At 39.2% G+C, this 24,168-nt stretch overlaps 2 protein-coding genes across 2 annotated transcripts in view; one reads left to right on the forward strand and one right to left on the reverse strand.

Moving 5' to 3' along the window:
* Nucleotides 1–1,477: 1,477 nt before the first annotated feature.
* Nucleotides 1,478–5,813, reverse strand: LOC121481428. Its single transcript, XM_041738751.1, has 3 exons — nucleotides 5,583–5,813; nucleotides 5,067–5,479; nucleotides 1,478–4,592 (listed from the first exon to the last, which is right to left on the reverse strand). Exons 1-3 carry the CDS (start codon nucleotides 5,811–5,813, stop codon nucleotides 4,142–4,144), a joined length of 1,095 nt encoding a protein of 364 aa, XP_041594685.1. The 3' UTR covers nucleotides 1,478–4,141.
* LRBA (LPS responsive beige-like anchor protein) overlaps nucleotides 5,404–24,168 on the forward strand; it is a 730,439-nt gene continuing 711,674 nt past the window's right edge. Inside the window, 2 exon segments of the mRNA XM_041738215.1 lie at nucleotides 5,404–5,483; nucleotides 5,833–6,272. Of these exon segments, the coding sequence (XP_041594149.1) occupies nucleotides 6,057–6,272 (216 nt within the window). The 5' untranslated portion in view covers nucleotides 5,404–5,483; nucleotides 5,833–6,056.

Raw genomic sequence — 24,168 nt, forward strand, 5'->3', positions numbered from 1 at the left:
CATTTCTAAGTTGTTATACATGTGCTGTAAATGAGGGTACACATTTCCCCTTTGCCAACACTGGGTACTACAAATATTTGCAATGAGAGAGGTAAAAAATATTCTCGATATTAATTTACATTTTCTTTGGTTGTTAGTGGACTTGAGACTTTCCCCCCTGTATTTTATTTATTTAATTTTAAAAAATATTTTATTTATTCATTATAGAGAGACCGCGCGCGAGGGAGCATGAGGGGGGGGGGGCAGTTGGAGAGGGAGAAGCATACTCCGCACTGAGTAGGGAGCCTGATGCAAGGCTCCATCTCAGGCCCCTGGGATCATGACCTGCATAGAAGGCAGATGCTTGGGCAGCCTGGGTGGCTCAGTGGTTTAGTGCCACCTTTGCCCCAGGTTGTGATCCTAGAGCCCTGGATCGAGTCCTATGTCTGGTTTCCTGCATGGAGCTTGCTTCTCCCTCTGCTTGTGTCTCTGCCTCTTTCTCTCTCTTTGTGTGTGTGTGTCTCTCATGAATAAATAAATAAAATCTAAAAATAAAATAAAATAAAATAAAAAGGAAGGCAGATGCTTAACGCACTGAGCCACCAGGCACCCCTCCTCTGTATTTTTAATAGATATTTGCTTACCCATGCGGTGGCACATTTCTCAACAAAGAAAATAATTTGGAGCATCTGTAAGGAAATGGATGCTTTCTTTAATAAAATTAAATCTAGCTCTTTTCAGCAAAAAAGAGAAAACTTTCCCGGAAAATTTCCCGAGGACCTTATAACTCCAAATGTGATACCACACAATTCCCCTCTCCCTTGAGGATCTCTGGCTAAATACAGTGCTACTATCCTCTTTAAGATATGGAACTCTAAATGACAATAGAGATGTGACCAGGTTGGAATATTTTAAAAAGTTTATACTCTGGACAGAAAAAAGTAATATGGTCAGGAGAGTAACCCAAAACTACAGAATGTTTTTAATTGATGTTTTTGTTCTATCTATTGCTATGTAACAAACACTCCCAAAACTCAGTGCCTTAAATTGACAAGAACTTATTATTTTTAATAATTTCTGCGTGGGTTAACTGGATCCAGCTGTGCTGTTTTATACCATGTGCTGTTGGCAGTGCTGCAGTCATCTGAGGATTCAACCTGGCTGGAATATCCAAGATGGCTCACTCTCATGACATAAAAGTAGATCTTGGTTAGCACACTTGCTGAAAGTAGAGTTGCCCTTTACAAAGCCTCTACCTCTTGTGTGACATACACAAGGGAAAAAAGAATTTAAAAATTCCCTAAATGTAATAAGTTGATGTGGGTCATTTTGAATTTCTAGATATTAAACGTATAAACTTTTAATCTTAAACTTTTGAGTTTCTATTAGAGTGGGTGACACATTTTAAAGGAAAATGTATTTTCCTTTTAAATTTTAATTGTTCCCAGAGCCTAATGCCCAGTAAATATATTGTTAATAAAGACTACTGACATAAAAGTTTTACCTAACATTAGTAAGATTTAATGGATGTATCATTTTCTCACAAGAAGGGTGCTGCAAGCCAGGAACATCTATTTCCAGCCTATACTACCATAAGCTATAAGGAGCAACAATTTGAAGAAAACTGCAAATCCAGAAATACACATCCAGGCTCATAGCAAATCATGTGGGTGGTACCTTTCCCCTAAATTGTCTCATGTATACTCAAGCAAAATGCCAATAAGTTACAATTGGGTAGGTTGGGTGTTTTTTTCTGGTAGAAAGAAAATTTTCTTTGTATATAGGTAAGGGTTTATAGATCAATAATCTTCTTGATTTCACTATGAAATTACATTCTCTTTGCTTGGGTTCCTCTGAGTTATGCACAGGCTTCCTGTTCTGCATGTACTGTTTTTTTTTTTTTTCCCCTTCTTCTTTCCCCTGCTATGGTTTTTTACATATGCTGAAGGCAAGTAAAATTATGAAAAATTTTACTCCTTAATTCTGTCAAGATGGTAATGTCTGAGAAATACAAACTAGGATAGTGATTAAAAAAACTTGAGCCTGGCTTTATAGGAGGTAATCGTTTTCCCCCTTTCTTCCTTTTTGTATAGCATTTGAGCATGTAATATAGGGTTACGAGTAATGCAATACTGTAAACTCACCTGCTGATAGTTTCTATGAAAGCTTTTGACTAGAAAACATCCATGATAGTACCAAAAATATAAACAAATTTTAACAAATGGTAAAACTGCTTTCCATATTAAGATAGCCATTGATGCCAAGATCCTGCCCCCTCTAACTGGTAGTAGTTGTATAGATTCAAGCAAGAGCTTCCAAGTCAGAAAAATTAAAGCAAGTATCTTAAGAGTTTTAACTCAATCCAAATGATATATATTGAGTACCTACAATGTTCAAGATTGTGCCATGAAGGAGCTTAATAGCTGCTGGACAGATAGTTCACCCTGAAGCACTGATTCTATTCTTTAGACCTAAACAATAATCCACAGCTATTGTATTCTGTGGCTAGAAATGAAGTTCCCTCTTCTACCTTCCATGTGCTTTCTTTTGAATCCCCAATTTTTGCCACGTATTTTACTGTAACTGGGGCAAAGTAAAGCAAGAGGTTGTATAAATCTGAAAAACTGTAAAAAGTAGTTGACAATTTTTTTGGGACTATTCAGGTAATTGTCTTATGTCCTCTTTTGTTTCACCAGTAGTGTTAACAGAGAGCTGGCAAATCCATGACAGATACAAAACTTAGCCCTAGTCATTTACTTATTTATCTAAATTTATTTTTTTAAGCTTTTATTTATTTGACCGAGAGTGAGCAAGCATTATGCAGGGAGGATGGGAGAGGGAGAAACAGACTCTCTGCTGAGCAGGGAGCCCAATGTGGGGCTCAATCCCAGGACCCTGGGATCATGACTTGAGTCGAAGGCAGATGCTTAACCAACTGAGCCACTCAGATGCCCCAGCCCGTCATTGATATTGAATAATTGTGACAACACTGTGTTTAGGATATGCTCATTGTCATCTGCTCCTTCTCAATGGCAGACATTTATTTATTTAGCAAATACTTTACTAGCAATTATACAAGATATATTAACATACTCAAGGTAAGACTATCTGCACAAATCTGGGGAGGCAAAAATGCTATTATTAGCCTTTTATTAATGCCTCTCTACCTCAAAAGTGCCTGTCTCCTTCCCTACAGATGTGTTAAAGGTCAATTGAAAGTTGTCCCTCTACGTCAGGCACACCCTACTCCCTCTTATTCCAGACTTATTCATTTAACAATCTGAAATATAGGGGCACCTGGGTGGCTCAGTTGGTTAAGCACCTGCCTTGGGCTCAGGTCATGATCCTGGGGTCCTGGGATCAAGCCTGGTACTCCTTGCTCAGTGGGGAGCCTGCTTCTTCCTCCCTCTCTGCCTGCCACTCCCCCTGCTTGTGCCTCTCTGTCAAATAAATAAAATCTTAAAAGAGATTCTGAAATAGAAATCTGAGGTGTTTAGTTTTTCAGGGACTTAAAGAAAGCCAAGCCATTGACGTGGCTTGCCTCTTACCCCGGTAATACATGAATCACCAATTCGGATGAGAAAAATGTCTGCTTCATCTTTGGAGTATTTAAATCTACCTGTGCAAAACAAGTATTTAACAAACATTTGCAATGATATGCGATTTGGTGCAGGTGAATTCATCTTAGTGTTTCTAAAAGGTGTACCGCTTTTCTGAAGATACCCCAATGCTCCTTGTCTTTTCTCGTTTACCTCCCCCCCTCCAAATTTCCATGAGATAGCTGAAATTCAGTTTCCTTTTCAAGCCCATGTCAAACAACCCTTTCTCTAGGCAATTATTTCGCCACTCAAACCAACGTATGTATTTTTTTCTGGCTCCTCCATGGTACATCCTAACTTAATTTGACCTCACTTTTTTTTTGCCTCACTTTCATTTTAGGGAACGGCAAGTATATTAAACATTATTATTTTTTAAGGCCTTACGACTTCAAAGAGTACCTAAGGGTGACAAACCACGTTCTTTAACGGTATTTGTTTTTCACTAAGGCATCAGGAAGACTGTTAATAGTGGGGGTGGAGGGGAAGGCCACATCACGATGACCTGCGCTGGTTTCACTCCTAATGCAATTTATCTCTTAAACTAATCTGAGAATGAGGCGAACCTAACTTTCACATTGGAAAATTACGAGAGGAAAAAAACCCCAGAGAGCTACAGGCAAAACGAGCCCCGCCTCCACGCTGTCCGGAGCAGCTGTCTCAGGAATCCTCCCTTCCTCAGGACGGGGGGGAGGTCTGGCGGGGCGGCAGCTGCGAAGCAAGGAGCCGTCCCCACTCCTCGTGGACACGTTCCCCCTCCCATCCTCCGCCAACGGCGGCAGCTGCCGGGGCATCCCGGTGGAAATGTCGCTCCAAGTCTGCGCGGCGCGCGGGCAGCAGCTGACAGCAGTCGGGGGTGGGGACTCTGCTCCCTCTGGACGGGCGCAGCAGCCTCGGTGGCTCCCGCGCTGCCGCCTCCCGGGCTCGCAGCGGTCCCTCAGGTGTCCTCCAAGTCCACGAAGACACCCTGGCAACGCGGGGGCGGGTCCTCTCCGCGCCGGGAGACCCCGTGGTAACCTGACAACAGAAGCAGCAGCAGAGTCACCTCAGCAACTTGTCCGAACACCTTCCCAGGTCGGGGGTGGGAGGCGCGTGGGGGGGCGGGGGAAGACGGGGCTCCCGGAGGAGAGGTTCTTCCCGCCGCTCGGGGACGCGCCCGGCGCTGCTTGGGCGAGGCCGCCGGGGCGCCCCCCCTCCCACGTCGTCTGGCCTCCCGGCCCGCGCCGACCACCTCCGCCGCCCCACCCCCCCCCCCCGCGGCCCCGCGGCCCCCTCGGCCGCCCGCGCTCCCCTACCGCGCCGCGCCGCGCCGCGCGGCTGCCTCCGCCCCCGCCTCCGCGCCCGCCCGCCCCACCGTCCCGCGCGCTCGCGCACGCGCACGCCGCGCCCGGCGGCCCTCGGCGCTGTCATGGCGGCGGGGAGTAGCCTCAGTGGGCGCAGGGACGTCGGCGCGAGCCGTGGCGGGGCGAGCTGTCGCAGGAGCCACCTCACCGCCGCCCGCAGCCTCCGTCGCGGTGTCCACGGCGCCAGCACGGGCTGTGTTTGCAAAGGCTGAGCGCAGGGGTCGGGCGGGCCAGGAAGCCATGGAGTTCTGTGCAGCCGCGGACTCCCGGGGAGCGGACTAGGGAAACTTGGAGGCTGCGACCAGGTGCACTGACCTCTCCCTCCCTCCTCTCCGCGCCGCCGCCGCCGCCGCCGCCGGTCTCCCCTCCCCTCTCGCCACCGCACACAGCTCCCCGCCTCCCGCCGTCGAGCCTCAGGTGCCCGAGTGCTCCACTCCTCCCCCTGGGCCGAGCGTGGAGAGCGCTCCCCGCCCCTTTCCCCCGCCTTTTCCTGCCCTGGATCTCCGCCGCCACCTCGGTCTCGCGGCTCCCTGGCGGGGGGTGAGGACGAGTCCCGAGGGTCTGGGTGAGGAGGAACTTTCTACTGCTGTGGTAGCTTGCCCCCCCCCCCCCCCCCCCCCCCCGGACCCTTCATTTTCCCCCGCCAGTTTCCCTCCCGGTGCACCTGTGAGGGGAGGTAGCGCTGCGCCGGGAACCTGCGGCGTGTGGGGGAGGAGTGAACCTGTTCGGGGGCCTGTGGAACCCGCCTTCGCTTAGGACCTGCCTTGGAGCCAGGAGGGGTAGCGGGTGGCTGGTCGGAAGGTCGCTGCTGTAACTTATCTGACGGACAGTAACGATTCCCCTCCACCCCCTCCCAGAAAAGAACCCCTAAAACAGAACCTAGCGTATTTAACATTTATTTAATCTTCCAATAGGGTTTGGCGTTGTTGTCAGCCTCGGGGAGAGAGATTGGACAAATATTCTCCAAGAGGACGAGGGCGACGCCAAGGACTTTCCCCATCAACTGCTTCTGGGGTTTCTCCACAACTTGGAAGAGTGACCCTTTTCGTGTCGTGTTGCGTGTGTGCGCTTACTCCTAGTGCAGCAGTTGCTGTCCCGTAGTGACTCCTAGTTGCCCTTCCTCGTGAACCAGCTAGCAATGGCTAGTGAGGACAATAATGTCCCTTCCCCGCCACCAACAGGTGATGACGGGGGAGGTGGAGGGAAAGAAGAAACCGCTGCTGAAGAGAGTGCATTGTCCCTGAAACCAGGGCTCCCCATCAGGGGCATCAGAATGAAATTTGCCGTGTTGACGGGGTTGGTTGAAGTTGGAGAAGTATCCAATAGGGATATTGTAGAAACTGTCTTTAACCTGGTAAGTACATACCTATTTTATAAGCATATATTCTCAGGGGGCTGGGGAACGAGACGTTGAAGCTGGAGCCATGTGCTTGATTCGAATTGCTGATGGCTTTTTCCATGGATAAAAGAACAAAATTCTACTGGCCTAAATGAAAGAAGTTCTTGTATTTTTCAGTTTAAGGGGAATTACGTAAATTTAAGTGCTCCAGGTTTCCTGCAAGTGAACTTTTGGGCTAAGGAAGTAGTTGTTGCTTGGAAGTATTTTTTGTGTGAGCTCAGTGGAGGAGTTTTATTATATAAACATTTTTTTTTTTTTCCTTGGGATGTATAGCTAAGTCTGCGTTTCTTTTTAACATTTTAGAGATATTTTTTTGTGACTTTTTTGGAGTTGAGAAACAAATGCCCTACATACTTCTTACTCTTGAGTCTGCCTAGGTTACGTTTTGCTGTATGTTTCGAACTCAGAAGTTTTGTTCACAGGGCTGATGAAAGGTCAGTTTGCTGCAAAGTGAATATTTATATTTTGATCAGTTTTATTTTTAGACGTAACTAAAAAAAATTAAATTTTGGAATTAATTTAGGGTTTCATCTTGTGAAAATTGAATGGCAGTTTGAGAAGGATTGTGGCAGATGCAGTGTAATCAAACCTATTTCTTTGGTGAATGCGTGTCCAGCAGTAAAACATCTTTGGTCATTGGAAGTTGCTGGTTATATACTGTGAACTACGAATGTTATTTTTGAGAGGTGGGCATGCAGTACTTTCATTTTTTTTCTACTCCAGCCTTAGAAATGGTTATTTCTAAGGGGCCTTTTTTAGATTTCATTACTGCAACTTCTGTTGCTCATCTACTTAAAGATGAGAAGTAAATTATTCCACCTCTTCTGCCTACTTACCTGTGTTTGAAGATAACCGATGGGAACAAATATGAATATGTAATAGCTCTAATAACTGTCTAGCACCCTTCCCTTTTGCCTCTGTATTTTCAAGGTTAGGCTTGTTTTATTCCAGGGCAGTTAATTATTTCCTTCACTAGACCTTTACCAATAGTCTGGTCACCTGCAGTATGACTTCTAGAATGAGAAAGAAGCTAAGTGAAATTCGCTTACTTTTGGAATATAAAAACTTTGAACAATAGAGTATTTCTCTAACATTTGTTTGCTTATATATAAATACAGACACACAGGTACACATTTTTTAAACACTATAATGGAAATGTTCAAATATACATAAATACAGGATAGTACTCTGGTATCCATTATTTCAACAATTACTAAAACTTTGGGGATCTAGTGTGTTTTGTGATCTTTAAAAGTTTGTAAATCTCGGGATCCCTGGGTGGCGCAGCGGTTTGGCGCCTGCCTTTGGCCCAGGGCGCGATCCTGGAGACCCGGGATCGAATCCCACATCAGGCTCCCGGTGCATGGAGCCTGCTTCTCCCTCCGCCTGTGTCTCTGCCTCTCTCTCTCTCTCTGTGACTATCATAAATAAATAAAAAATTAAAAAAAAAAAAAGTTTGTAAATCTCAAAAAGATACCTGGTAAATGGATTCATTCCTTCAAAATAGACTTGAAAAATTTTTAAAAGATTTTTCTTTTTCTAAACCTCATGTACCTTGACAAACAAATTTGTGGTGCTGATACAGCCCATAATTAGTTGTTTGTGTGTGAAATACAACATTGCTCTGGCAGAAGGAGGATTCGAACTCCTTTGTTCGTTAGAATGCCTCCTATGAAGGTAGATGACCAAACATGAGTCACCTGCATTCTATTAAGGAAAATCCAAATTCTGTAGTAATGGTTTGCTTATATACTGCTTAGATTTGTAGGCCTGGTAGGGATATAAGATTATCGGTTACATCCTGCACAGCTACCTGTTTTCATGGTAATAGGTGTCCAGTAAAAAGGAGAGGGAAAATCTGTTCAGTTATACCTCTTTACTGTCATTCTCGCTCATGCAGAGCACGGGATTAGATTAGTTCCTCCCTTAAAATACTTCTCATGTTCTTTCATGGATCTGTAGGGTCTTGGCTGGTCTTTAGAAAATCTTGAGAACTGAAATTTTGGGAATCTGATAAGCCAGTCCATCTCAACATTTTTAGTACTACAGCACCTAAATATTTCCTGATAGTTATTAGCTTTGATCTTAATTCTGCTCAAAGAAGGAAATTACATTAATAATCATGATTTTATAGAGGTTGTGACTTGTATTTACTATGTGCCAGGCAATGGGCCAAATGCTTTACATGTTTTTAAATTCCCCTTTCAACAACTGTTTAATATATATCTCATTTTATAGATGAGGAGACTGAGACACTGAAAGGTTGAATAGATTGCCTGTAATTTGGTGATTCTTAGAATGGCAACCTTTCCAGGGGTACATCTTTCTCTTGAGTTGATATAGAATTGTTTGCTTCTCTCAGCAGGTATTTATAGCTCAGGTGTAACTTTCCTCAATATAAGGATACAAAAAACACTGGTCCTACTAAATATTAATGATGAAATAAATCTCCATCAGAAGAATTCATTTCTTTTTTTTTTTTTAAGAGAGAGCATGAGTTGGGGGGTTTGGGAGGGGCAGAGTCAGAGGGAGAGGGAGAGAATCTTAAGCAGACTTCACCCTGAGCCCAGAGTCAGATGTGGAGATGGATCTCATGACCCTGAGGTCATGACCTGACCTGAATCAAGAGTCAGAGGCTTAACTGACTGTACCACCCTCATTTCTTCCTCTAACATTCAAATAGCTTTCACAAAACTGCTTTAAAAAGTAAAAAACTGCTTAAAAGCAAAAACGTTTTTCTGGTCATTCAGTTGTTTTTTTTACTTGGCATTTGGATGTAGAAAGCTTATCATTAACATTTTTTATAGTCACTATATTGTGTTAAAATTTATAAAATTGTGAAAAATAGAATACAGACAGAAGAATATGTAATATGTGTAAGTAATAAACTCTAAATCTTCCATCTAACTTAATCAGTATATTACCAATTTCACTGAATCTTTGTGTGTGTTCCTCCTTTATCTTATCTTCACTGGAGTTTTCATTAGTAAGTTTAACTAACATTTATAGCTATCATAACTTTTTCTGGCATTTTGTTAAATGCCAGATTATGTCCTACTGTTGCTTTTTTACTGATTACATATTAGCTACTTTAATAATATTTGTGCTGTTAAAATTAAACAACTTCCCTTCCCTTGGAGTTGTCCAAATTAGTAATAGAGCCATACATTAAGAGATCTTTACAAAGTACTGTGTCCTAACTTTGCTAATGTAGCTTGGCCTTATTGTAACTTGATCAAAATGCCTTTGAAATTTACCACTGTTTTTATAATTTCTTTTGCAAGTCTGTTTTATGGGTAAGTTTTGGTTAATAGTACAAGTGAATTCAAGTGTTTCAAACTTTTAGTCAACTTTTACACTTTTCTTGTTGCAACTTAAAACCATTTCATTTTGTTTTTATCTGTATGCTAAAATAATTTGTCAAGACGTTTGGACCCAGAGTAATTAATGTATTGGCATGTTTTCAGGAACTTGCTGAGTTTAAGGTTTCTATCAGGTCTTTAAAAGTATTCAGTTCAAGGATATTGTTTCCCATGGGCTAGTGACAAATACATGTTTTAATGAAATTTGTTTAAAAAGTATATGATTTTCATTAAAATGTTAAAGCTTAGAAGGTAGAATGTAACTTTTCATGACTCATTTATGTCATTTGGTATAGGTCTTGCTAAAGATATTAACGGTACAAACTTTTAATACCTCCAGGAACTGAGAATATCACATAGAGGCTCTGTTAGTATTGACTGTGGACTTAAAGGGGCAGCTTCTATTCCATTCTGGTTGGTTGTTGGACTGTGGTAATAGGGGCCCAATAGTTTCTCGTACCTTTTGATTTTTCAGGAAGAATTGGAAATTTAGATTTTAAATAACATTTTAAAATGTCCAATTAAATGTTATAGACTACTGTGTGAAACCTATAAAATTTGAGGGAGTTATTTTTCAAGCCTTTATATGAACGTTTATTAGATAATGACACAAGATGCTTGTTAATGTGTTCCCCCAACAACCCCCATGAATTTGTATATCATGTTATAGGTAATAGAAAACTTGAGCTGGTTTTAAACACAATAAAAAGGATTTATAGTCTCCAAGTCCAAAGGTAGGACAAGACTGACAGTTACACAGTAATGTTAAAGATCAGTTTCTTTCTGTTTCTGTTCTGCTTTCTTCAGTCTGTTGCTGTTCTTCTCACGATTGTAGGATGGCTGCCAGTGATGGTTGGGGCCATATATATTTTTGTTCACATCTCGAGGGAGAGAGCCTCACTGTCCTAACATTCCAGATAAGAGTACTGACTGGATTACTGAACTAGTGACTGTGGCTATTGAAATGGTTGATTGGCTTAAGCAAACCTAGGCCAGGATGGGGTTAATTTTCTTTGAAGTGTATGGCCTCTCTGGGGAGAGGTGGATACACAAATGAAAATCTGGGTAAGAAATGGAAGGGTAGGGGTGCCTGGGTGGCTCAGTTGGTTAGGTGTCTGATTTTGGCTCAGGTTCTGATCTTGGGATCCTGGGCTCCAATCATGTGTTGGGCTCCATGCTGGATGTAGAGCCTGCTTGGGATTCTCTCTCTCTCTCTCTCCTGTCTCTTTCCTGCTTGTGTGCACACATGTTCTTGCTCTCTCAAAATCTTAAAAAAAAAAAAAAAATTGAAAGGATAAATGGATAGTTGGATAAACAAGCAACGATGTCCATTATTCTTTCAAATGCATGATAAGGGATCCCTGGGTGGTGCAGCGGTTTGGCGCCTGCCTTTGGCCCAGGGCATGATCCTGGAGACCCGGGATGGAATCCCACATCGGGTTCCGGTGCATGGAGCCTGCTTCTCCCTCTCTCTCTCTCTCTTTGACTATCATAAATAAAAAAAAACAAAAACAAAAACAAATGCATGATAATATAATAGTAATATGTTTGTTTAAAGAGAAAAAAATTCATTCATTAACTCAATATCCTATTGTGATTTTGAGCAAGTTTTTAAAAACCCTTTGTGCCATAGTTTTTCCTGTGTACAATAGGGAAACTACACTGTAGCCAGGATTAAATGAATAAATACTTGTAAAGCACTTAAAATAACATGTGGCACATTGCTATTATAAGTATTGATATTATTTTAATATTTGTAGTTTTAGATAAGTCATCATATACCAACCTTATTTTTTATTTCTGTATAGCTATTACTAGCCTTTTTGGCTCTGCAATATATTACGTAGTTCTTTTGAAATATACTTAATAGCCATTGTGATTTTTTAGAAATGATTTGCTTTTAAACACCTTTGTTGAAATTTACATACTGTAGAATATCATTTGTTTTAAGTGTGCAATTTAGTGATTTTTATTAAGTTTACAGAGCTGCGCAGGCATTACCACAATCTAATTTTAGAACATTTACATCCTGTGTTCAAGATGTTTCATAGTTTTAGCTCTTGCATTTAGGCCTGTGATCCATTTTGAGTTGATTTATTAAAAAAGAATTTAAGTAATTTCTACACCCAGCATGGGGCTTGAATTCATGATCCCAGGATCAAGAGTCTCATGCTCTTCTGACTGAGCCATCCAGGTGCCCCCATTTTGAGTTGATTTTTGTATGATGTGATAGAATGATAAGATAGGGTCTAAATTCATCTTTTTGTATATGGATGTTACTGCTCTTTGTTGAAATGGGTATTCTTTCCCACTGAATTATCTTTGCACCTTTGTCAAAAATCAGTTGACCATAAGTGTAAGTTCCTTTGATCTGTCTGTTCTTTACTACTGCCCCACTGTCTTAATTACTAAAGCTTTGTAGTAAGTATTGAAATAGAGATGTGTGTCCTTTTACTTTATTCTTCTTTTTTCCCAAGGTTATTTTGGCTATTTTCTGTTCTTTGCATTTACATATTAATTGTCGGATTAGTTTATCAGTTTCTGTGAAAAAGCAAGCTGGGATTTTGATGGGGAGTTGTTGAATCTATAGGTAACTTTGAGGAATGTTGAGTTTTCCATTCCGTGAATACGGACTGTCTTCCCATTTATCAAGGTCTTTCTTAATTAATGAATGTTTTATATTTTCAGTGTATGAGGAGATGAATTATTTGAATTAAAAGTTTTTTTTTGTTTTTTTGCTATCAAAATACTTCTTTAGGTAGCTTTGTGCATTGAAATTTCTAGAAGTGGACTAAATGGTTCAAAGTATATAACATTTATATAGATCATGAGTGGATATTGTTTATTAATGTTGATAATTAAAAGGAATTTAGGTAAATTGATGAATTTTAAAACCTTTATAGTTTCTTGGAGGTGATGGAATTAATCATTTAGGTCCCTGCAGGTTTTGTTAGGAACAAAACAAAATAGTTTTGTTTCCATTTAAATTGGTCCACTTTAAACTGAGAAGTCATTTGGAAAACTGAAAAATCAGAATTTTTCTTTTGTTTGTGAATTAATAGAAAAAGAAAGCTTTTGTTTTTCATACTGACCTAGCTAAACTTATCTAGTATATTTAATTTTTATATTATGAGGTATCTCTTTCCACACATAAATCCTTTAAAATATTTTTAATAGTTTCTGTATATGTGAAGGAAAAATATCCAGAGTGCATTTGTTTTACAGTACTTAGATAATAAATTGTTTTATTTATCTTTATACTCTAGAACTTTTTACAGTGTTTGATACTTCAAAAATGTTTGTTAAAAAAAAAAAGTTTGTTAAATTAAGTGGAAATATCCCAATCTTATCATTTAATAAATTACAGTCATTAGCCTAATTTTATTGTTCTTTTCTGAAAAAGATGTGTTGTTCAGAACTTAATCCATATTTCTTTTACTATTTTCTATTATGAAGTTACTTTTTATGTAGATTGCATTTTTCTTTGTACAGTTTTGAGATACTTCAATATCTGTTTTATCACTGAGGAACAAATTTTGTTAACTTATTTTCAGAATAGTCTCTTATAACTTCTTAGTTTTTTCCTTTTCTCTAGTATTATTTCATGTAATCGGATATACACTCAGAAACTTGTATGTAGTGAGTCTTACTAGTGAGTCTTTGGCTTAAAAGCTGTTGGGACAGCTTTATGTTTTTTTTTTTTTTTTGGGACAGCTTTATGTTAAAAAGATTTTAACATAAATCATTTTTAAAAAAGTGTTGGTTTTATGTTAATACATGAAACTTAAAAAAAAGTCCTGATAATAATATGATAGTCAATCAGTTTCAAATTGGTGTCAACAAATCTAGGGGTGCCTGGCAGGCTCAATTGGAAGAGCTTGCGATTATTTTTTTCTTTTTTAAAAAGACTTTTATTTATTTGAGAGAGAGAGAGAACACAAGTGGAGAAAAGGGGCAAGAGGAAGAGGGAGAAGCAGACTCCTGAGCAGGGAGCCCCATGTGGGGCATGATCCTGGTATCATGACCTGATCTGAAGGCAGATACTTAACCCCACTGGGCCACTCAGGTGCCTCGAGCTTATGATTCTTGATCTTGGGGTTGTGAGTTTGGGCCCCACATTGGGTGTAGAAATTACTTAAAAAAACTTTCTAGAAACAAAGTAGGCATGCATTTTAGAGGCTCATTGGTATCTAAAATGGAGAAAAACTATTATTAAAGAAAATTATATAAAGGTATTATAAAATGATTAATATTGTTATCACTAACTCATTTTCTTACATCAAATTGCTGTGAAATTGATAGACATTAGGCAGACACAAGATCCATAGCATTTTTAGATAATTTTCCTTATTGGAGGCATGGGTGGATAGGCAAAGTAGTGCTAGTGGCCAGAAGTGTGAGTGGGTGATTTTGTCAGTTTACTAAAACATTAGGTAGATTTACAGTTCTTAATCTATTTCAAAGACTTTTTGGGTTCAGTTTTTATTTTCAGAGTTGGTAAGATGATCTCTGGCTCTTGAGGTAGGGGAAACTGTGATAGGCTTTTGAGTTTGAAATTAAATTTTTTTTTGCGTTATCATAGCAATATCTAAGACTTACTGAGCATGCCAGGCTCTGTTTGATGTGTGTATTAACCCAATTCATACAATTTACATAGGTGTTTCTACCAAAATGCCTTGTGTTTTTGCAAAAGCAGACTAAGAAACAGGATTTATGGGGGAAAATAGGATTGGGGTGGGCCATTCAAAACCTGTGGCACCTTGTGACCAGAATACTAACAAAATCAATAATAATCTTGGATGAAAATACTATCAAGGTTAAATCTCTACTAGTATTTTCATGTTAGCATCACATTCACTTTGTGGTAGTAACCCTGGAGCTCATGCTTCCTTCATTGATATGTAGGCTTTGTTATTTTAGTTCTGATAGACAACATTTTTATCAGTATTAAATATGTGATCTACAGTGTAGCTTTCCTCATTAATTCATTGTTTTAATACAGTGAGGAATGTTTTTGTGGTTTTTCATTCGTATTTGCAGATTGTTGGATATTAAAATTGTAGAAAAAGCATACTAGTTCTTGGAGTCATTAACCCAGGTACTATTTGCATTAAAGGAAAGCAGTTCTGCAGATTTTTATGTTTTTCATAAAATCTTTGCATATTGCCAAGTTATTCTTTTTAATTCTTTTGGAAAAAATTATGTATGAACCAGGATCATATCCACACCATTCCTACATTATTCTACTCTGCAATTCAAGGCAAAGATGTAAGTTGTGTAGAAGATACTGTGCTATTACAATATTCATTTTATAAATGGTGAAACTGAGGCAGAGTATATGTAGTTTGCTTAAGTCTTTGCTGAGATTCAAGTCCAGGGAGTCCACAACCTCAACTGTTAACCACTAGGTCATATATGCTCTATAACTACAAAAACCTTTAAATGTAAAAAAGTGGCTTAAGGCATCTTTCAATTTTTTTTTTTTTTTTTTGCATCTTTCAATTTTGTATTTGAATAGTAACTCTGGGAAAGTAGATTGTTTATGAGCTGCCTAATATAGTCAAGATTTGCCTTATGAAAGGTAGGGTTATCCACCCCCTCCCCATTTAAATACCTAAAATGCATGTTACGAAAAGAGAGGTTTTAGTGAATATGATTTTTATTTTTATTTTTTGAATGTGATTAAAAAATATTTATTTATTTATTTATGAGAGACACAGAGAGGCTGAGACATAGGCAGAGGGAGAAGCAGGCTCCCTGCAGGGAGCCCGATGTGGGACTCCATCCTAGATCCCAAGATCCTGCCCTGAGCCAAAGGCAGATGCTCAACCATTGAGCCAGGTGTCCCTTGAATGTGATTTTTAGATTGGATGGAATTAATGACATAGTTAAACATTATACAAGATAGTGGAATTTGCTTCTTTACTTTCATGGTTAAGATTTAATTAGCTTAGGGGTGCCTGCGTGGCTCAGTCAGTTAAGCATCTGCCTTTGGTTCAGGTAATGATCCCAGGGTCCTGGAATTGAACCTGTGTCTCCTTGGACTCTCTGCTCATCAGGGAGCCTACTTCTCCCTTTCCCTCAGCCCCTTCCCCTGCTCATATTTTCTCTTGCTCTCATGTACTCTCTCTCTCATGCACTCTCTCTCTCTCAAATAAAAAAAAAAATCTTTTTTTTTAAGATTTTAAGATTTTAATTTTTTATTTTTAGAATGTGATTAAAAAATATTTATTCATCAGAGACAGAGAGAGGCACAGACATAGGCAGAAGGAGAAATAGTCTCCCTATGGGGAGCCTGATGCAGGACTCCATCCCAGGACCCTGGGATCACGACCTGAGCCAAAGGCAGATGCTCAACCAGCATCTGAGCCACCCAGGTGCCCCTCAAATAAAAAAGCTTAGCTTCCAGAATTGAAATGACCTTGTATATCAATCCTATAAGAAAGTGGATTTTTGGGGCGCTTGGATGCTACCCTTGTGTAGCACAAGTGTGAAGGTGATGACCAGAGTGAGAACTGGTGAAGAGCAGCACTTAGAAGCCAGGTAGTGGGCATGAAGGAGTGGCCAGGGGGAAAGGAGGAGCACCAGGAGGGCTGGGGCACAGAAGTCAGGCAGAAAAGAGTCTGAGGACAGAGAAAATGACCAATCATGTCAAACATCGTCACATTCTAGAAGACTCCATCCTCAAAAAATAAAAAAATAAACTACAAAGGGACATACTTCAGAAGTAGAACCAAGAAATAGAGTGAAATGCAAGACATACATATGAGCCAACCACATAGTAAACATTAGTAAATCTAAGAAATATGAAGAAATATTCCTGTTCTCCAATATTCAGTGTCTCTGACTACAGGTTGTTTCATCCTGTGAAAGTCAAGCATTCTGTGATAAACTCAAGCATGGCTGTGTGATTTCCCTTGATCCATGAAATATGAATGGAAGTGACATGTCACTTGGGAGCAGACACTCTAAGAGCCTCAAAGTTCAATACTGTACAAAGTTTGAGGAAGGGAATGGCAAGAGATAAGCCAAGATCCAGGTTAGTTATCTGTCATGTTAAGGAACTTGGCCTTTACCCAGAAAAGAATGAGAAACTAACTATAGAAAGATTTTGAAAGGAAAATCAAACGGTCAGATTTTAACTTTACACAAAATACTGCAGGAGTTGTGGAGAGTATTTAGAAGAAGACACCAGAGAAGCAGAAATACCAGCAGGTAAGCTACTGTAACTATACAGGAAAAAAAGTGTTGAGTACTGAACGGGTGCAGTATACTGAAGATGTAGAAGACAGGAGTAAAGAAATATTCACTATCCCAAATCATATTCCCAAACACCAATATTTAAATTAATTACCCAGAATTATCGCAGAAAAGACCAAATCACAAATCACAATCATTGTACTGTTAATTATCACTAAAAAGTTAAAAGTTCAAGTTTAGTTCTTTTTTTTTTTTTTTTTTTATGATTTTAAAGAAGTAATCTCTACACTTAACGTGGGGCTCAAACCTACAACCCCAAGATCAAGAGTCACATGCTCTGCCACCTAAATAAGCCAAGTGCCCCGCAATTTAGTTATATGTAAAAACAATCCGAATAGGAATGTACTGGCACAATAATAAAGGACATTAAAAATTCATCCACATGGTACCCCCCCACCTCATTTCATATAAGGTTGGTTATAGGATCAGAAATTAAATACCACATTGTATTTCACTTCTGTATAGCCATTAGATTGTACTCCTGGAAGTTTTAGATGGGGGGTGGGGGGGGGGGAAAGAAGTCTTAGTCGAATATATAGGACAGACATCATCATCATCTAATAATGTAATCAATGTAGTCAATATTTAAATGTCACAAGGATGATTAACTTTCAACAGACAGGAATAAGAATGGGGTATACTTGTCAAGTATCAGAAAATCTAATAAACTAACTTAGACTTAAAAGGATAAAATAAATAAATGAATAAATAAAAGGATAGAAGTATAGTTAAAGAAATGGGGTACCTAGAGGGTAAAGAATTGACACTTTAAACTCCATGAAGACAAAGTCTGTACCTCTTATTCACTGTTTTATTCTCCGCATCTACCTGACACCCATGCCTGGCACACCATTTCTGCTCCACAAGTATTCATTGAACGAATGAATTGATCCCATTAAAAAAACATAATACATTTCATAAAAGGGAACAATATCATTTTATTAAATCATATGAGATAGGTCTAGCCAAAATATCAGCATGTAAAATTGATTCTTTGACTTCTTAAGTAAATGTCTTATTTGAAAATGTAAATGCTAAATTTATTTAGCATTTATACTTTATAGGAAGAAAGGATAATTTTGTCCCATAAATTTGAATATATGGTACTTTATACAGTAAATCTATTATGAAAACAAATCAATTTTAAGAAAAAGTCATATGAACATTAATCCTGACAAATAACTAAGACAACAACTGGTATTACCTTCTGCAACTGATTACCAAAAGGGTTATCATATCCTATTAATATACTCACTGTGATCAGTATATAGTCACCAAAAAGCCCCACTCTCTTGGGGCACATGGCTTGTTCTTATCTCAGAGTCATGTATTCAAGCCCCACATTAGGACTAGAGTTTACTTAAATGAAATTAAAAGAAAATTAAAATAAAAAAAAATCCACATTCTTATTTTTAATTCACTTTTTAAAAAGATTTTATTTTTTTGAGAGAGAGCAAGCAAGAGAGTGCAAGCAGGGGGAGTGACAGAGGAAGAGGGGGAGAGAGAATCTTAAGCAGGCTTCAGACCCAGCATAGAGTGCCTTGCGGGGCTCAGTCTTGCATCCCAGAGATTATGACCTGGGCCAAGATCAAGAGTCAGGTGCTTAACTGAATGAGTTATCTAAGTGCCCTGTAGTTCTTTTAGTGAGGGTCTTTGAGTGGTAAACTCAGTATTTGTTTAGAAATTTCTTCATAGGGGATCCCTGGGTGGCACAGCGGTTTGGCGCCTGCCTTTGGCCTGGGGCGCGATCCTGGGGCCCCGGGATCGAATCCCATGTCGGGCTCCCGGTGCATGGAGCCTGCTTCTCCCTCTGCCTGTGTCTCTGCCTCTCTCTCTCTGTGTGACTATCATAAATAAATAAAAATTAAAAAAAAAAAAAAGAAATTTCTTCATATTTCCCTTGCTCTTGAATCTAGTTTAGCTGGATATAGAATTCTAGTTGATGATAATTTTCTCTTAATATTTTGAAGATTGTGTTTCCTCTCTAGTCTCTTATTGAAGTTGTCCCTGTTACAGTTTTAATTACTTAACTTTATAGCTAATCAGTTTCTGTGGTTGCTTTTAAGATTTTTTTCTTTGGTTTTGAGGTTCTGTAGTTTTACCATAATTTATCTATGGGTGGTTGTGCTTCTTACATGTGTTTTTCTGGAGAATTCCCATGAATAATGGCTTTTCTTCATTTTACCTTTTTTTTTTTTTTTTTTTTTAAGATTTCTTGGGATCCCTGGGTGGCGCAGCGGTTTGGCGCCTGCCTTTGGCCCAGGGCGCGATCCTGGAGACCCGGGATCGAGTCCCACGTCGGGCTCCCGGTGCATGGAGCCTGCTTCTCCTTCTGCCTGTGTCTCTGCCTCTCTCTCTCTCTCTCTTTCTGTGTGTGACTGTCATAAATAAATAAAAAAATTAAAAAAAAAAAGATTTCTTATTTATTCATTTGAGAGAGAGTACAAGGGAGAGCACAAGCAGGGGAAGGGGTCAGAGGGAGAAGGTGAAGTAGATTCCCCTCTGAGCGGGGTGCCTGACGTGGGGCTTAATCCCAGGACGGTAGGATCATGACCTGAGCCAAAGGCAGTCACTTAACCGACTGAGCACCTAGGTGCCCCATTCATTTTATTTATTTGTATTTTGTAATTTCTAATATGTGACATATTTTTTTCCATTCTGTCCTGCATGTCTCAGTCTTTCATATTTTCAATCTTTTTTGTGATTCGTATCTTTTTTCTGGTTTCTTCTTAATTTCCATTGAATCTGTAATCTAACCTGTTCTTTTGAGTTTTTCTTTTTATGGACTATACTTTTAGAAGTTACTCAAATTTGTATTGTTTTAAAAATAGAATCTTCTATTTTTTCCTTCTCTCTTGTTCTTTTACATCTTTAGTTATTCTGTTTTTGTTGTCTAGTAGGTATATTTTATCTCGGGGGGGGGGGTTGTTTACAAGGGTGTTATGTAATCCTGGATTGTGAGCTAATTTTTCAGGAGCCTAGTTTCAGACAAGTAGAGTCTGTTCTATTCTATTGATTTATTTAAGTGCGATATTAAAAAAAAAGATTCAGTTGAGCAAAGTTCTTTTTTTTTTTAAAGATTTTATTTATTTATTCATGAGAGACAGAGAGAGGCAGAGGGAGAAGCAGGCTCCATGCAGGGAGTCTGATGTGGGACTCCATCCCTGAACTCCAGGATCAGGCCCTGAAAGAAAAGAAAAATTAATAACTTTGCTGCTTACTACTGTCTCTTGAAAAGATTTGGAAAAAGTTGAGCATTAAAGTTAAAATGGAAAAATTTGGCACGTCTTTGAGAGTTTTGTTTTAAATTCTCACTGCTATAGAATGTAAATATTGACTTCACTTGTGAAATTTTTGAATCGTGAAAGGATGTCCTGATTACTAATTAATACTCAAATTTGAAATGCCCCCTTTGAAATGGCAATTCCAACTGGATCCTTTTTTTCTTTTGATCATTGTTGCCTCCAGCTACTCATCTTCTGAATCACTTAGGGATAGTTTTCCTTTTTCCTTTTTCTCTATCTTGTTCACACAAGACCCAGATTTCTTCCTTGGCACCAGAACTACTACTTAAGACTGTTTCCATTTCGTAAAAAGCAATTATTCTTTGATTCCCTTCTAAACCTTTTTGGAGCTCTGCTCTGGCTGCTATATTTGATGCTTAAATGGGAAAGAATAAATGATTATTAGCTACATTTTTTCTGTAGAAATTATTGTGTGACCTATTAAGTATTAACCTTTGCCCTCATTTCTTTCCACTCTGCATCCTTGCTTATTCAGTTCTGGAGGCAGTAGCCCCTCTGCTTTAGTTTTTCCCTCTGCCTAGAAAGATTTCCTCTCAAATATCTAATTATATTATAAATATCAATAAGTTATATGTAAATTATAAATATCAAATCTTGAATTTTTCATATTCATAGTTTATAGTTTTCTTCCTGAGTCCTAATTTTTTTTTTTTTTAATTTTTTATTTATTTATGATAGTCACAGAGAGAGAGAGAGAGAGGCAGAGACACAGGCGGAGGGAGAAGCAGGCTCCATGCACCGGGAGCCTGACGTGGGATTCGATCCCGGTTCTCCAGGATCGCGCCCTGGGCCAAAGGCAGGCGCCAAACCGCTGCGCCACCCAGGGATCCCCTAATTTTTTTTTTTTAAGAATTTATTTATTTGTTTGAGAGAGAGAGAGACAGAGCATGAGCAGGGGGTATGGGCAGAGGGAGATGGAGGAACAGAGTCTACTTTGAGCAGGGAGCCTGATGTGGGGCTGGATGCCAGGACACTGACCTGAGCCGAAGGCACATGCTTCACTGATTGAGCCACCCAGGCACCCCACTGAGTCCTATTTTTGTTCTTACTTTCTTTAACATTTCAGGATTGTGTATCTGATCATTTTTATTTTCTTTGTTGTTTGGGGGATTCTCTTTCTGTAAGACTTGTTCTGCTCATTTGTGGGGACTGTTTCTTCATTGTGATTTTGTAAAAAAAAAATTGAGCTTGCATTGTATGGCCTTTATTTGTGGGTATAGTTTTTTAATTTTTTTTATTTTTTTAATTTGTGGGTATAGTTTGAGATCTGGGTTTAAAATGTGCTCTTCCTGGCTGAATTGATGTTTGTTTCTGTCATGCTCTACTCTTTTCTTTTTTTTTTAAGATTTTATTTTTATTTATTCATTTATTTATTTATTTTTAAAGATTTTATTTATTTATTGCGACACAGGCAGAGGGAGAAGCAGGCTTCACAAAGGGAGTAGGACTCCATCCCGGGTCTCCAGGATCACACCCTGGGGGGAAGGCAGTGCTAAACCGCTGAGCCACCCGGGCTGCCCTAAAGATTTTATTTTTAAACAATCTCCACACCCAACGTGGGGCTCGAACTCAAAATTCCAAGATCAAGAGTTGCATGCTCTTCTAATTGAGCCGGCCAGGTCTCTGTTCAGATGTTTCCTCATTAGAGGGCCTTTCCTACTGCCAAACTAGTACCCCACCTTCTTGTCACTCTTTGTCTTTTGTATCCTACTTTATTTTTCATAGCATTTATCTTCATCAGACATTTTTATGTGTTCCTTATGTAGGAACATAAGCTCCATGAGAGTAGCAAATTTTTTTTTTTGTTTGTTTACTGCTTCATTGCCAGTGCTTAGAATTAGTGCCTGACACCTATGTGTTGGTTGGAGACGCCTGGGTGGCTCAGTGGTTGAGCGCCTGCCTTTGGCTTAGGGCGTGATCCCAGATTCCCGAGTTCGAGTCCTGCATCAGGCTCCCCTGCATGGAGCCTGCTTCTCCCTCTGCCTTTGTCTCTGCCTCTCTCTCTCTCTCTGTCTCTCATGAATAAATAAAATTGAAAAAAAAAATACATGTTGGTTGAATGAATGTGCTAACTGCTTTAGGTGGGTTATCTCTTTTAATCCTTGTAGTAATTCTTTGAAGTAGCTAATACCATCTTTATTTTTTTTAAGATTTTATTTTTTAGTAATCTCTACACCCATCGTGAGGCTTCAACTCACAACCCCAGATCAAGAGTCACATGCTGTACTGACTGAGCCAGTCAGGCACCTCTGTCATCTCTATTTTAAAAGTGAGGAGTCTTAGACTTGCACAGTTAACTTGACCAAGATCACACGGTAAATAATAGAGGAGATAGAAATTGAACCCCAAGCCATCTAACTTTAGAGTAGCCTATTGTCCTAACTGTAGTGCTTTGGTGGTTGGGTGAGGTTGGTTCTTTAGCAGGTTGATGTAACACTTGTGTAATTCAGCTCTACTTTATATCCCATTTTTTTTTTTTTGTTTGAGAAAATGTATTCTAGATTTCAAATAATTTTCAAGTAAAAATTTGGAACCAAAAAAAAAAAAAATAAAAAAAAAATTTGGAACCATATATGTAAATTGAGAAGTTTATCCAATATTTAAACCTAGTAAGTTTTTTTGTTTTTCTTATTTTCATTCCTTTCATTCTTTCTATCTGCTGTTTCTAAGACATACTAAAGATTCTGGTTAGGTTTTGCTAGGTTGCCTTTATTCCTTACAGTTATTTTATAAAGTTGTTAAAATATGTAATTTATAATAAAACTCAGTTTTAGTTAGAGAAGGCATGCAAGTAAGTTAATTGGTAGATAGGAAAACAGAAGTCAGATGATTCTCTCCAACTGAGATTATCAAACAAACCTGTATTTCCCCAGCGCCTGGGTGGCTCAGTCAGTTAAGCCTCTGACTCTTGGTTTTGGCTCAAATCATGATCTCAGGGTTGTGAGATTGAGCCCAAGGTCAGGCTGCACACTCAGCACGGAGTCTGCTTGAGATTCTTTCTCCCTTTGCTTTTTCCCCTGCCATGAGTTCTCTGTCCCTCCCCTCCCTCTGTCCCTCCTTTCTGTCCCTCATCCTCTCTCTAAAATAGATAAATCTTTAAGGCACACACACACAAAATCCCTGTATTTCCTTTTGCATTCTTCATTTCAGTGGTGTCACTTTAATCTTGACTTCTCTTTCTTTCTCATTCCCATAACCAGTCTGTCACCAAATAGTCTGCTTCTTAATTATGACACCAATTTCTTGCCTAGGATTATTGTTAACACCTTTCAAAACTGTTCTTTTCCTCTGCTACACCATCTCACAATGTGGTCTATGAGGCTCCTCTCTTCCTATCCTTTCTTTCTTCTGTCATCATGGCCACTCTGTATACTATACTCAGGCCTATACTGAACTTTTTCTTATGCTTTTAATAGATCCTGCCTCGATAACTTCTGTGCTTTCTATCAGCTATTCTCTCTTCTTGAGTACTTTTCTTCCTTCTCTTTCTGTCATAGTCATGCTCATATTTTAAGACATAATTTAGATACTGTGTATTTTAAGAACCCTTTTTTCGATTCTAAGACTTTACTCTTCCATCCATCCATCCATCACAGAACTTGTTTATAACTTATAATAGCATTTACCTCATTCTTTTTTTATGTGTATATACTTTTTATCTCACTAGACCATGAGCTTGAAGGCAGAGACTATACTCTTACCATTTATTTATTTATTTATTTATTATTGGAGTTCAATTTGCCAACATATAGCATAACACCCAGTGCTCATCCCATCAAGTGCCCCCTTCAGTGCCCGTCACCCAATCACCCCCACCCCCGCCCACCTCCCTTTCCACTACCCCTTGTTCGTTTCCCAGAGTTAGGTGTCTCTCGTGTTCTGTCTCCCTCTCTGATATTTCCCACTCATTTTTTCTCCTTTCCC

The sequence above is a fragment of the Vulpes lagopus genome, chromosome 23 (assembly GCF_018345385.1).
Source record: "Vulpes lagopus strain Blue_001 chromosome 23, ASM1834538v1, whole genome shotgun sequence".
Classification (NCBI taxonomy): domain Eukaryota; kingdom Metazoa; phylum Chordata; class Mammalia; order Carnivora; family Canidae; genus Vulpes; species Vulpes lagopus.

Excerpts from the sequence above, each read along its gene's own strand:
- LOC121481428 (XM_041738751.1), bottom strand. The coding sequence starts at position 5,813 with ATGTTAAATACGCTAGGTTCTGTTTTAGGGGTTCTTTTCTGGGAGGGG. Across the intron at positions 5,480-5,582 it reads AGCGCTACCTCCCCTCACAG|ACCCTCGGGACTCGTCCTCA; the intron begins GTGCACCGGGAG and ends CTCCTCACCCAG. Across the intron at positions 4,593-5,066 it reads GACGGAGGCTGCGGGCGGCG|GTTACCACGGGGTCTCCCGG; the intron begins GTGAGGTGGCTC and ends TTCTGTTGTCAG.